General features: G+C 39.3%; 3 protein-coding genes across 3 annotated transcripts; 1 reads left to right on the forward strand and 2 right to left on the reverse strand.

Moving 5' to 3' along the window:
- Positions 1-216: 216 nt before the first annotated feature.
- On the reverse strand, positions 217-2,951 carry LOC135790151 (importin subunit alpha-7-like). The gene is given in 5 exon segments (XM_065300213.1): positions 217-925; positions 993-1,989; positions 2,045-2,231; positions 2,233-2,495; positions 2,794-2,951. Coding segments are annotated over 4 exon segments (1,638 nt in total). The 5' UTR covers positions 2,794-2,951; the 3' UTR covers positions 217-734.
- A 46-nt stretch (positions 2,952-2,997) lies between these two features.
- On the forward strand, positions 2,998-6,081 carry phtf (putative homeodomain transcription factor). Its single transcript, XM_065300212.1, has 6 exons — positions 2,998-3,327; positions 3,399-3,538; positions 3,622-3,821; positions 3,904-5,117; positions 5,177-5,741; positions 5,809-6,081. The coding sequence occupies exons 1-6, from the start codon at positions 3,284-3,286 to the stop codon at positions 5,956-5,958; spliced, it is 2,313 nt and encodes a 770-aa protein (XP_065156284.1). The 5' UTR covers positions 2,998-3,283; the 3' UTR covers positions 5,959-6,081.
- Positions 5,975-7,822, reverse strand: LOC135790152 (amidophosphoribosyltransferase-like). Its single transcript, XM_065300214.1, has 2 exons — positions 7,542-7,822; positions 5,975-7,486 (listed from the first exon to the last, which is right to left on the reverse strand). Exons 1-2 carry the CDS (start codon positions 7,706-7,708, stop codon positions 6,151-6,153), a joined length of 1,503 nt encoding a protein of 500 aa, XP_065156286.1. The 5' UTR covers positions 7,709-7,822; the 3' UTR covers positions 5,975-6,150.
- Between the last annotated feature and the right edge of the window lie 6,853 nt (positions 7,823-14,675).

A 14,675-nucleotide genomic window follows, 5' to 3' on the forward strand; every position in this document is an offset into this window, starting at 1 on the left:
AGGTGTAGGGAGTTCGAAGGGCATGCATAATATAAAGGGTCTCTTAAACTTGTGAATGTCAAATAAGTGACTTTGTTCAGAAGATCCAAAGTATTATCCATACCATGTTTTCTAGATTGCTTCGTTGATTGTCATTTTCGGGCATTGAATATTTAAAGAATCAAAAAGGCATCCTTATCATAAAGAAAATAAAAATGTAAAATAAAATGCTATCGCTTTAATTAATTTAACATTTTATTAACTTATTGTACAAACTATAAACAAATCAAGATTGAGGGGGAAAATAGGCATGAATTTACACTGCACGAAGTTATTGCCTAATCAAACATTTCATAATATTCATATTTACGCTATATAAACAAAAACCGTTTATCTCACTTCCCATCTACCACAAGTTTTAGTCATTTTTAGCTAGTTGAATTTTGAAATTAATTAATTTCCAGCGCAAGTGTAGAAAATTGGCATTCAATAGTACGTTGAAGAATACATTTAAAAAACTGAGAGAACAACTGAACAATACCTCTTGCTGACAACTAGGTTCATAGTGTAAGTGTTTTGCTTTTTGTTGTGTGTGGTTAAGAGATAAATATACAAACGTGTAATTCGCGCTTCGCACACTGGCAAGTTACGAATTTTAAATTGCTGGCCATAAATTACTTAATTTTTTGTTTGATTTAGCACAATTAAATCCTGTCGCAATTAACACTCGTAACTTTTACAATTGGTGCCACGTTTTAAAATTGAAAACCGCCCATGGGCACCGACTGATCGGGGCTGAAATTATACTGTTGCTGTTCGGGATCAACGGAAGGAGCCACCCGACCATCTTCGCCCTCTACACCGAAGAAGTGTTCAATGATATCGTACGCCTTCTGGTATATCTCCATATTTTCATGCGCTTGCAAAAATTCAATTTTGTCCAAACCTAAACAAACAAAAATTCATTTTCATTCATGGAAATCTTCAAATATTCGTTGTAAAGAGATCCTTACCGTAACATTCCTCAACTAAAACAGCATATTTATTAATCCCCGTTTGTAGATTCTTTGCATCCTGATCACCAAGACGCAAAATATTCTCGAGCCCATTCAACGCAACTAGAACAATCTTGATATCCATCACGGTAAGAAGTTCGCAGAGCGGTTTAATACAACCCTCATTAACCAAATAACGTATCTGATCTGGTGTGCCGCCGCTAGTCGCGTTTGTAATCGCCCAGGCCGCCTCCTTCCTCGTCTTAAAGTCAGCTTTGGTCATCAAGTCAATCAGAATAGGGAAAATATTCGCGTCCAATACAGCCTGTATCTGCTGCCGATTACCGGCTGTAATATTACTGAGCGTCCAACACGCCTCCTTCTTCACAGTCTCCTTCGACGAGCTCAGCAATTGGTAAAGACACGGCAACGCGCCACAATTAAGAATAATCTGCGTTTGAATATCATCCCCAGTGACAATATTACCCACAGCGCGTAGAGCTGCAGACACAACATTGGGCTGCGCATGCGTTAGTAACTCAACCAATCGTCTGCAAACACCGGCGTCAATGACAGCCTGAATTTTGTCATTGGGGCCATCGGAGAGGTAACTCAACGCCCAGCAAGAGTCCGACAGAACGTCAGGATCGTTGTGGAACAACAACCTCGCAAGGACCGGTAACGCTGGACTCACTTTCGAGAAATCCGGCGGTGGATTCTTACCCCGGCATAAATTCGAGAGCGCCCAGACAGCATTGCGCGTCAAGGTTAACTTAGTTGACTTGCCAAGAAGAACTAATAACGGCGGCAGAATACCAGAGTCCAATACATGATTGCGGCATTCAGGGGAATCCCCGGCTATATTACCCAGCGCCCAGACTGCTTGCTCTCGTACGTCCTCATGCTCAGAGTTCAGCAGTTGAATAAAGATCGGCACTGCACCTGCGTCGATCACCATCCGCGTTTGTTGAGATGTGCCGGAGGCAATGTTCGTCAGCGCCCACGCAGCTTCAAACTTTATGAATTATCAATGATAAATAAATCCAAGTTGAAAAAATTAATAAACTTACTTGGAGAACAGAGTTGCTGGAATATTTTAAAAACGAGACAAACTTCGGCACAATCCCAGTACTAATCACTTCATCAATTGGAGGATTTGGTTCTCTGCTAAGTAATTTCCTAAATTTCTCTGTAGCACTGAGCTGATCCCTAACATCAGAACTGTACAGATCCTGCACCATTTCTGGTGTAATGACTGGCGCCTCTGGAGGCAGCATTTCTCCATCCAACTAATGAAAAATCATATAAAATACCATTAAATATATATATAACATGTTTAAATGGTACCTGTAAATCATTATCTTCTGGTAACAGGGCGCAATTGACATTGCGCCGTTTGTTGAGGTGCTGCTCGCGTTTCTGCTTGCGCAACTGAAGGCCCTCTTCTTCTCGCCGGCGGCGCAGTTCCGCCGAGTCGAGCGTTGGATTTTTGTAGCGATGCTTATGCGCTGATCCAGACATCTGAAACGAGCACACTTTGAGGTTAGATCCGATGTAAGCACTTGCACTGCTTTAAAACGCCCAAGAATTTCAGCTGCGAGCCAAAGTCGCAAGCACATTAACGTATCGAAACAATTGGTGTCGGACACAGCAACTAATCAAGCGCTATTGATAGCCTAATTGTGTATTTAATGAAAAAATTGGCGTGTGTCAACGTCAGAGGACAACCACACGACATACCTCACTGTCTGTGATCCAAATGCGTTTCACTTGCGAGAGAAAAAAACGCAGCGCATTGCTCACGAATGCATCAACATACCTTGTCAGCTATTGCTTTGTTTCTCGGCGTAAACTTAGCTTGAATCCAATTAATTTCACAAAATCATCACAAATTTTCTAACGATCTAAGGACACAGGACGACACACGAAAACTGTCAGACAAAATCACTAATGATCTGAGCGCTCCTAACGGGAATCGTGCAAACTAATCTTCTTATTGCAATATTTATATTGCGCTGAACTGTTGGAATAAACATAAAAATGTATTTAAAAAACATATCATTTATAATAATCTATCATAACGTTAAATTTACCATTTTTGAAGATAAAACTTTTTTAAATATATTTTACGACGTAGATGGTAGCACTGCACGGGAAAAGTTCATGGTCGAACTGACTACACGAAACATTCGGAAATTGTAATCAATGGAAATATGATCATAGGCACGAAACAGCTGTGACCGACACACTCGCGCTTTGAAAACTTTGTAGCACAGCCGAAATTCAACAGCGATGCCTCACTAACGGATATGTTTTCTACCAATTCAATGGGCATTGAAGATTCACTTTCTTGGTGAGTAACTAGCAAATTACAGTTTATAACTTACACTGGTTACAAAACAAATCTTGTTTCAATAACAAAAGGTATCAAAAGAAAATAGGCACCTATGACAAGCAACAATGGGAGAAAACAATTGAACAACGCATTTTGCATGGCTTGAATAATATTCAGCTGAAGACAGCAAAACCCAAAACTGATCTGATTGACTTGGACCTTGTCAGAGGTGGGTTTCATAAGCTTTTCATCATTTCACATGTCACATTCACCTTGAATTGTTGACCTAGTTTTATATACTCCTTTTTACAGGATCTTCCTTTACAAAAGCAAAACCAAAACATGGGTTTTGTACAGTTTTTAGACTATCTATATTGAGGATAGTTTTTCTGCCACTCTACTCAAGATGGTGGGTGAGACAAACATCAGGCAAGATATTTCTTGCTCTTTTGTTTCTCTATCTACTACAGTTGTTAAACATTGGGATTTATTCTTATCACTCAAAAGATTTGGTATGTAAGTAGTATATATGCTTGTTTCATTAAAAAAATACTTTACTATTCTCAAACTAACAATTATTATTTGATATTCAAGAATATTCCAGTGTCGGAATTCGTCGTTCCATTGCTAATGATCTGGATATTTAGTTTTGTACATTCACAAATAGTTGCAACTAATCCTGGCCCAGATGTAGAGCATGTTGCAACGGCAGTCAAGAAAAACTACAAGCGTCGCGGTATACGAAAATCGCGCAAAACAAAATCTGATGGAACAAAGCGTACGCGCGCCTTACGATCTGATAAAAATGTTTTATTCCAAGAAAACGAAGTGATAATACCTAATAAGACTAAGGGCGAATCGATGTTATCAAGAACTAGAAATAAAATTAGAAATAGACGCGATAAGAGCAAAGTCGTGGATGATGACGGCTTCGAGAGCCTAAACGGTTATGGTTCCAGTCCCAGTGACATTGGCGACTTGGATAAGTCGCCCTTGCAACAAGCTTCAACTTCGAAAAGCTCTGGTATACGCTGTAATGAGTGGGTGCATTCCTTACCTCTAAGACGGAGGCAGTCAGCTCCCGAAATTAGATACTCCAGTATTTACCAGCACCGGACTGATTCCGACAGTGATCAATCAGTTGCCATCGAGGTGCCTGCTCCACACCTACCGCGCACCGCCTCACAAAATGACATTTTCGACCATTCAAACGGAATCTTCGTTGGTTTATCCGCTTGTAATTTATTAGCAAGTAAACAACGTTTGGAAAGTACATGTGATACAGACGAGGAAGGCGAATGCGAAACGATTTCCTCACCGGACACAGTCACAAGTGGACATGTAGATCCACAAACCTCCGGGAATGAATGGATACCAATCGGGTTGACTACAAACAGCGAAGAGTGCAGTTATAGTTCGGAGCTGTCTGAATCAGACGGACAGTATGATATTGACGCACCTACTAATTCTATTCTAAGTCCATATTGTGGGCCATCCGGGCGGGTGAGTTGCACGATATGGGACCGCAAAGAAATCAAAAAAGCAGACCTTTCTGTAGTGGAGATCAGTTCTGTGATTATCGCACGTGTGGAGACAATGCCCGGGAATACGGATTGTTTCTATGTGGGCATGTTTATTACAACTATCATTTCGATTCTGCCGTTATTGTGTCGGTTTTGTGATAAGGCGATAGATACATCTTCAGAGGATGAACTGCAGGTGACAGTCGTGCAGATTGGTCATTTAGTAATGACAAAATTTACGGAACCAACTTCGGAGATTTTTGCGGCATTTTTTGGGACGTATTTGTAAGTTTATCGAGTTGTAATCGAATAATATCGTTAATTTTAATATTTTTCTGTTTTAGGGAAAGTTTAATAATGCTTATTGCTGCAATCGAACGTTTTGTCATTGGTTTCTTCCTATTTTTCCTTCTCTCAGTGGCCGAACGCACGTTTAAACAGCGTTTCCTTTACGCCAAATTATTCTCACATCTCACATCCTCGCGCCGCGCTAGAAAATCCGACCTTCCACATTTTCGCCTTAATAAAGTACGTAACATTATAACTTGGTTATCAGTGCGTTCGTATCTCAAGAAAAGAGGCCCGCAACGCTCTGTCGAAGTGATAGTCTCAGCAACCTTTATTACAACGCTACTTCTCTTATCCATCATTTGCATGGAGTCACTGAAAGACACATTCGTCTTAAACTCGCAGTATAATCTTGAGATACTCATCTGGAGTATTGGACTTGGAACTCTAATTCTACGATTTCTCATCCTGGGTGTGAAAATTAATAAAAAATATCGCAACTTGTCGGTGCTCATCACAGAACAAATCAATCTGTACCTGCAGATTGAACAGAAACCGCATAAGAAGGAGGAACTTATGGTGGCAAACAGCGTATTAAAACTGGCAGCTGATTTACTCAAGGTAAACTTCTATTTATATTTATATTTATAGTAGTGTTGATAATTATGTAATTGTTTCATTTGTTTAGGAACTGGAAAGCCAATTCAAAATATTAGGCCTCTCAGCAAATCCTGTGCTGTACAATATCACAAAAGTGGTGATATTATCGGCTCTTTCAGGAGTATTATCCGAGATCTTGGGCTTCAAGTTGAAGCTACATAAAATCAAACTAAAGTAGGGCGAACAAATAGTGATTGAATTCATAGACTTTTATCTAAATGAAACAGATTATATTGATTTAACAGTAGCTGTTAAAGTTTAGAGATTATAATCTAATACAAATTGAAAATACTTGCTATAATACTTGTTATAGAACTGTTTTGAACCACGTTTGAGATTCATTAATACTTGAAACGTGTAAACGAAATCCTTACCACTCTAAATCGTCTGGAAGTCCACCGGGATAATCGCCGGTAAGACAAGCAGTGCAATGTCCGATTTTGTGACCATTCATTGGCTTGATGTCCTTCTTGACAGCAGCAACAAGTCCCGGCACGCTTAAATACTCCAAACTATCTGCGCCTACTTGCTCGGCAAGTTCCTTGGAATCCAAAGTATTTGCAATCAATTCCTGTTTAGTAGGAATATTAATACCCATGTAGCATGGGTAATGCAATGGCGGACTGGCGACTCTAATATGCACTTCAGTCGCGCCAGCTTTTCTTAAAAGTCGAATAATCTGCCCGATTGTGTTTCCTCGAACAATTGAGTCGTCGATGAGAATAACTCGCTTCCCGCGGACATTGCTGGATATCGGACTGAATTTCAATGCCACGTTGTGTTGTCTGAGGCGATTACTCGGTTGAATGAATGTACGTCCAACGTAGTTGTTTTTTGCTAAGAGTTCCCCGAATGGGATTTTTGATTGTCTTGAATAACCATGCGCTGCAGCGTTGCCTGATTCCGGAACTGAGCCTACTACATCAGCTTCAACAGGATGTTCTTGAGCTAGTTGTTCACCGCAACGTAAACGTACTTGATAAACTTCCTGCCCTTCAAAGATGCTGTTAGGGCGAGCGAAGTATACATACTCAAAAATACAGAATGCGTTTTTAATGCCGGGAATGATATCGATGGATTTAATCCCCTGTCTGGTGAGTTCTAATATTTCGCCGGGAAGTACTTCACGCTGATACCGCATCGGATGTAAATACGCGCATGATTCGGAAGAAATCGCCCAACCGTCTACTGTTTCCCCGTCAGCCGCCATTATTTCACCGAGACACAGCGGGCGATTACCGAATGAATCTCTGACGGCGAAAATTCGATCCTTGAGCATAATCAATGCAGAATAACTCAACGGAGCCAATTGCATCAGGTGTTTAATTCTTGCTGGCCAGTCAGGGCCATTCACTTCACCATCAGGTGGAATTAAACATAGTGCTTGAGTTATCAACTCACTGTCACTATGAGTTGATAGACCCACACCTCTATCAAGTACTTGTTTCCTCAATGATGCACAATTTACTAGCTCACCATTATGTGCCACTGCAAGAGAGCCGTGCATGGAATGCACGACGAAAGGCTGGCAGTTTACTTGTTCGGATGCCGCAGAGGTTGAATAGCGCGTGTGGCCTATGCCCATGAAACCAGACAGTTTTCTCACATTCTCGTTGTTGAAAATATTCCGCACGAGGCCCATGCCTTTCTGGATGTGGAAGTGGTTGGAACCATCGCTGGTTACAATCCCAGCGGACTCCTGGCCGCTAAGTAATGAGTTAAATCAAAATTGTGAACTTACTTAAGTCGTTAGGAGTTTACCGATGTTGGAGAGCCTCGGTGCCGACCAAAATAAGTTGGGCGGCTTCTGAATCGGCGGTGGATTCATTGAAAATTGCTCCGAATATTCCGCACTCATGAGTTAAAATTTTTGCGTCTGTTCTTTGTGATTTTCTCCAATTGGTGTAAGACTGGGAATTCTCCGCCATGCTGGCACTGAATAATTTAAGTTTATGAATTAACTGTCGCAAACACGCGCAGCGAGCACGTTGGAGACCAGACGCCGCGAGCGGTTTTTTAATTTTAAACAAGAATGCGACTAGTTGTGTTGTTCAGCCTTTTTCAACTACAGTAGAAACGGTTTTTTGGTGTAGCTAGAGTCATCTATGATTCACAAATTATAACTGGATATAGAAATGCAAATTTTAAATGAATTAATCATAAGCAATAAACAGAAACTTCTAAAGATAACAAAAAAAATAAATAAATTAAAATAAATAAAAGTAAAGAATACTTTAGCTATTTTAGTATTTTAATGATAAATTAACAGTTGGCTTGGATAATAAATAAAAACACCAAGTTAGCGTTAAAATTAATGTTAAATTCAAAAAATTTATTTCGTTCGTTCGTTCGATAAAAGTACATTACTAATAGCAACAATTCTACAGTCAGTACTTATTATTCAATTAATATTTCGATCAAATGAAAATCATCGCCCGTACCATTCGTGTTCAATCATCAATTACGCCAGCAACTACTTTGTTAACAATTAACATTTATTATTAACATTTTGGAAGTACTCAATTATTCGTCATTTACGTTTCAATACGCTTATTATCCATTCAGTTTATTAATTCTGACAATTCTTCCGGTTCCATTCTGAGCAATGCCAATTTTTTCTTGGCCACTTTTGAGATTTGAATATCGATAGGTTTTGCAGTGTCGTATAGCGAGGGCGCTTTGAAGATAATCATCCCCGTTTCGATAACGCATGCTAGCGCGAATATCCACAAGAAGAGTCGATCCAGCACCACCGCGACGTACCTACTTCCAGTCTTCCTCGACGTTCTCGAACTTGTCTTTGTTCTTGACGTGCTGAGCAATGAACTTGGCGTCCACAAGAGTCTTCTCCATGTCCTGCAGCCCAAATTTATCTAAGGTTGGGCTCACATCACTGATGCCATCCACTGTATTGGTGCAGCTGGTGGCAGGACTGTAGAGATTATCATCGGCGCCGGACAATGGCAGCGGTAGGAATGGTGCCTCACCAAAACAATTGTTGTGTAGGATTGAACGGGACGACAGACGCTTTTTTTTAAACCAGTTGTAGGATTGAACGGCTAGCGTTCGAGAGCCTTGAGACGAGTGAGCGCGCTTCAAGGGCATTGGGGCTGTAAAGACGGCGGACACCCTTTTTAAATCAGTCATCATTTAGAAGTTGTGGACGTCGGGTGTGCTGGAGTTGTCTGAGAATTTAACTGACTTATTTTGTGTAATCTTAATATTTTTGGGGATTTTACTGTCATTCACGTTTTATATTCATTAAATTATTATCATTTAACTGCCAAAAGTCCATATTATTATTATTTGTATCAACATTCCTACAAAATCTGGGGGCTCAACCTATGGACTGACTACAACATCTGGAGGCTAAACCTAAGGACTTGCTGCAAAATCTGAAGGCTCAACCGAAAGACTTTCTATGAACATTGAGTGTGTGAGTGAACATAGACGATAACGACGATTAACAGTGTAACGAAGTAACGACGTAACGAAGTCGCAAAGAAGCCAAAAGTTGCAGCCGTGAGCAAAAAGTGAGGAAAAGATGGAGATCAACTGTTTACACGACAATCCGCGTGCCGCGAAACAGATTGATAATGCACCCGCGAGTTCACTGAGATTGATGCATGAAGTAATATTTGATGTTGTTGCGCCGCGAATGAATCGTAAATTTGTACGCACTTTTTCGGGTTTCGGTTTCACCAAAAACTCAGAAGAGTATGAACAATTACGAAGGAGAATTTACGAGAAATTCTCAGTGAAGAAGTTAACAACCGCGTGCAACATGTTAGACATTGACGACAGTGGAAATAAAGACGAGATGTGTGATCGCGTGTGTGAAGTGCTCAGAGACTTGAACAACTTGAAGACGTACCAGCTACCCGAAGATGACTCAAACGACGAGGAAGACGACGACGACGACGATGAAGAAGAAGACGACGACGACGACGAGAAAGACGACAAGGACGACGACGAGAACGACGACGACGATGAAGATACTGACGACGACGTGACTTTACAACATTTAAGACGAAAAATGCTTCGTTCTTGTGATCGAAAGAATTTGGATAGCCGTGCCAAAATTAAAGACGACGATCAATCAAGAAGAAGCCAAAGACGTAAGAAGAGCAGCATCAAAGTCTGCGAGGAGAAGAAGAAATTGAGAAGACGATACGAGGACGACGATGAATTCGAACCACGAGGATCCACATCGAATTCAAAGTTTACTTTATCCTTTCGAGACGTTGAGGATATGGTTAGACCATTTACGGGCGAAGACGCGTATGGTATTGAAGCATGGACCGAAGAGTACGAAGAAATTGCGGACATGTTAAACCTCAATGCTTTACAAAAGCTGATTTTTGCAAAAAAATGCGTAAAAGGTCTAGCTAAGAAGTTTGTCCAGAGTGAAATTGGACTAAACAGTTGGCGGAATTTAAAAGACGCATTAAAAGATGAATTTGGCGACCAGTTAAGTGGTGCAGATGTTCACAAGAAGATGATGAGCCGCAAAATACTGAAAGGAGAATCAGTCCAAGAGTATCTGATTGTGATGAAAGAAATGGGGTATAAAGGTAACCTTGATAAGCAGTCGGTTATGCAGTATGTGATTGAGGGATTGCCAGACGGGCCAAACCTTACACTGCTGTACGGCTGCAAGAAATTTAAGGAGTTCAAGGAAAGACTCAAAATATATGAGAAACTATGCAATAAGACGGAAGAGACAAAACAGCCCTTAAAGACAGAAAACAGACGTACGACGATAAATACGACGGAAGATAAGACGATAAAGAACGCATGCTACAACTGTGGAGAAGTTGGACACATTTCAGCAAGATGCAAGCACAAAGAACCAAAGTGCTTTAAGTGTAATGTGTTTGGGCACAAAGCGAAAGATTGTCAAGTTGTGGAGGTCCAAACTGTTCTGTGCGATGCTGAACAGTTCGTAAAAGACGTAAAGATTGAAGAAATTAAGTGTGAAGCGTTGATTGACACAGGCGCCGCAGTCAACATTATGACGTACAGAATTTACAAGCAGGTAGGTAGTCCGAAACTGAACGGGACTACAAAGATTTTAAAAGGTTTTGGAGGATGGATGACAAAACCAGATGGTCATATCACATTACCAATGACGATAGACGGAAAGACGTACGCTAGTAAATTCTACGTTGCAGACGAAAAGAACTTTGACGTTATATTAGGGCGAGAGTTTCTAAACGACGTGAACATGACGATTAAACGAGGAAAGATAACGTTTGACACGTTAGACGACGATGCATTGCCAATCATGTCGATCGAAGCAGAGGAGCAAGATGAAATATTGCCAATTGAGACAAAAGATGTGAAGAGGAAAGAAGTAGTACGAAAGATGAGTGAAGATTACCAGCTGATAGAGACAAAGAATGACAGAGAGCTGTTAGTTGTTCCCGAAGAAATGGAAACAGAAATAATTAAGAAGGTTCATGAAAGAGGATATTTTGGGGTAACTAAATGTAAAGAGATAATCGAGGAAGAATTTTTTATTAAACGCTTAGAGGAAAAGCTAGAAAGAGTAATAAATTGCTGCGATAAATGCATTTTATTAAACAGGAAGATGAGAAAGAAAGAAGGATGTTTAAACCAATTGTCGAAAGAAGATATTGTTGTCTTAGAAGCACTGCGTGAAGCCGATGAAGAGCTATTTGACGAAAATAGACAATTTCTACGAGAACAGGCAAAAGTCGCAATCGCCAAGATCCAAGTTGCAATTAAACAGACGAAAATGCTAGTTGGAGGAAAATTTAAACCGAAGTTCTTAGGCCCGTACAAGATTATTGAGGCAAAGGGTAAGGACACTTATGATGTTGAAAAAGAGGGCATTCATGAGGGGCGAATCTGACCAGTACCTGTGCCGAGTACATTAAGCCGTGGTGTCCGATAGACGACAAAGACGAGCAATGTTCGAGGGCGAACACCTCCAGGATGGCCGAATTATGTAGGATTGAACGGGACGACAGACGCTTTTTTTTAAACCAGTTGTAGGATTGAACGGCTAGCGTTCGAGAGCCTTGAGACGAGTGAGCGCGCTTCAAGGGCATTGGGGCTGTAAAGACGGCGGACACCCTTTTTAAATTAGTCATCATTTAGAAGTTGTGGACGTCGGGTGTGCTGGAGTTGTCGGAGAATTTAACTGACTTATTTTGTGTAATCTTAATATTTTTGGGGATTTTACTGTCATTCACGTTTTATATTCATTAAATTATTATCATTTAACTGCCAAAAGTCCATATTATTATTATTTGTATCAACATTCCTACAGTTGTTTGTTATTTTCCCTGATAGTCCAAATTTTTTAATATTTAAGGGTCAGGAGTGATATCAGGATGATTACCTTTACCACTTGAGTAATTTCCTCACCCCCAAAAGCAATACTGGCAGTGCCCTAAAGTACATGTCACAATTAGCGTTGTTACAAACATTTGCAAAGAAGCTGTCAAAAACACCCCGTATCCCATTAACTAATTGACTTTCTTGAAGTATCTTAAAAACATCTTAATCTGCATTATTACTGCATCCTTCAATTCAATTAAATTCCACGCATGATAAATAGGACTCACATACGGATCTCCATAACTCTCCGAAAAGGATTCTTTAAAAATACTATTCCCAACAATGGTAAAACCCCTTTTAACAATGGTGAAGAAAACACCCTGTATATTTTTTTAAACTAATTAACTGTTTTAGATATTCTTATTCCTTCTAAATGTACTTTAAAAATTGACATTTTTCACAAAATATGAAAACATAGTATGGAAAACACATGATACAGGTACTAATTGGGTTTTTTTATTTTTTTATAACCATATTAAAGCTTTAGAACTCCTCTACACGACACATCTATATATATATATATATATATATAAAAGAAAGTCGTGTTGGTTAACTCCTTTATAACTAAAGAACGGCTAATCCAATTTAGCTAAAAATTGGTGGAGAGGTAGCTTAGGGCCAGGAGAAGGCAATAGGATACTTTTTGAAGTGAAAACTTTTCTAAAAAGGCACTAAACGACACTAAGAAGAGACAAACTTATTTGCGTATATGGATTATCTTGCGGGAGAATAAGAGAACGCAAATACAAAGTTTTCTATTATCCCCGTCTCCTCTTTGTGCGATGCTTCGTAGCATAGACGTGTGTATGTGTGTACGTGTGGGTTGAAGTTGACCGGTTGATGTTTTTGTTTGGAGAAGGTTACTAGGATACTTTTTGAAGTGAAAACTCCTTTAGGGAACACTAAACGACACTAAAAGGAAACAAACATATTCGCTTATATGGTTTAGCCTACGGGAGAAAAAGAGCACACAAATATAATGTTTTCTATTACCTCTTTCTATTTATCACAAAGAGGAGTGTGCGATTCGTAGCTTCCCCCTAAGCATAGACGTGCGTGTGTTTGTACGTGTTGATTGAAGTTGCCCGGTTGATGTGTTTGTTTGAATAAGACTTAGTAAGTGTAGGATACTTTTTGAAGTGAAAACTTCTTTGGAAGATACTATACGAGTTTTCTCCGTCTCTTCTTTGTGCGAAGCTTCGTAGCTTCCCCACTCAACATGCAGCGATCAAAACGATCAAACCTTATCTGACAAAACCGTAATGCAACTAGGATTCGAAGGATTGCGAATGAAAGGACTGAAGAAGAACAAAAAATTGCACGTGAAAAGCGCCGTGTTAGTATGACTCGATTTCGTGCTTCTCAATCACAAGAGCAAAGCGAGGCGGAACAAAGTTTGCCGGGTCAGCTAGTTATTATTAAATCATCTACCTCTTTTAAAAATGCCCTCCCTTTAAAAATTGGCATTCTTCAAAAAAATTGAAACATGGTGTGAAAAACACTTTGTATCATGTGAATTAATTAATTTTCTTAGAGTTCATCACTGACATATTAAAGTTCAAAAGTCACTCTACACGATGCAAGCATTTTTAATCTTCTAGCCCTTCCGGAAGTGCTCTAAAACGCCCTTTAAAAATTGGAATTAAAAAAGAAATTAAAAACATGGTGTGGAAAACATCTTGTATTTCGTGAACTAATTCACTTTTTTAAAGTTTGTTACCGCCATATTAAAGTTCGAGAGTCTCCCTACTACACGATGCATACCTTTTCAATCTTCTAGCTTTTCCGGAAGTGCCCTAAAACACCTTTAAAAAATTAACATTTTTCAAAATAATTGAAAACATGGTGTGAAAAACACACTGTATCTCACAAACTAATTGACTTTTTTTTGCGTTTGGTCACTACACGGTGCATACTTGTTCAGTTTCATAGCCCTTTTAGAAGTGCCCTAAAATGCCCTTTAAAAATGAGCAATTTTCAAAAACATTGAAAACATAGTGTGGAAATCACCCTAGTTTCTTTTCGGCATGTTAGAGTTCGAGAGTTTCCCTACTCGACGCATATCTTTCCAACTCCCTAACCCATCCAGAAGTGCTCTAAAATGCACTTCAAAAATAGCCATTTTTATCGCATAAATCACCAATTTTGGTCGAAAAACATTTTTTTTTTGGTCGAAGATCAGGGTCAAACTTATTTTCTTAAAATTGTTTTCGGTCAAACAACAGGGTCAAACTTTTTTCTTAATTTTTTTTTGGTCGAATAACAGGGCTGAACTGTTACCTTATAATTTTTTTGATCGAACAAGAGAGTCGAACCTTTTTCTTAAAAATTTTTCGTTGAAACATTAAATAAAAATAAAAATTAAAATTAAAATGGATTTTATTTAATTAAACAATTTAAACAACTATTTACGTAACAGCAGTAAGGTTATTTCCTGTTCTCATTAAGTGAAATGTGCACTCGCATTGAGACTTAAAAGTCAATTATCTCAGGAACTAATAGAGATAAACAAAAATCAAAAACACC

This window comes from Atheta coriaria, unplaced genomic scaffold (assembly GCF_025399875.1).
Source record: "Atheta coriaria isolate IRGN ID8LTWV9N9 unplaced genomic scaffold, Caltech_Dcor_3.1 hic_scaffold_4_pilon, whole genome shotgun sequence".
Lineage (NCBI taxonomy): Eukaryota > Metazoa > Arthropoda > Insecta > Coleoptera > Staphylinidae > Dalotia > Dalotia coriaria.

What these genes read in the sequence shown, in the direction of transcription:
- phtf (XM_065300212.1), top strand. Translation starts at nt 3,284, where the DNA reads ATGTTTTCTACCAATTCAATGGGCATTGAAGATTCACTTTCTTG. An exon ending in TGACTTGGACCTTGTCAGAG is followed by an intron (nt 3,539 to 3,621) that starts GTGGGTTTCATA and finishes TCCTTTTTACAG; the next exon opens with GATCTTCCTTTACAAAAGCA. An exon ending in TGGCAGCTGATTTACTCAAG is followed by an intron (nt 5,742 to 5,808) that starts GTAAACTTCTAT and finishes TCATTTGTTTAG; the next exon opens with GAACTGGAAAGCCAATTCAA.
- LOC135790152 (XM_065300214.1), bottom strand. Translation starts at nt 7,708, where the DNA reads ATGGCGGAGAATTCCCAGTCTTACACCAATTGGAGAAAATCACAAAGA. An exon ending in ACCGAGGCTCTCCAACATCG is followed by an intron (nt 7,487 to 7,541) that starts GTAAACTCCTAA and finishes CTCATTACTTAG; the next exon opens with CGGCCAGGAGTCCGCTGGGA.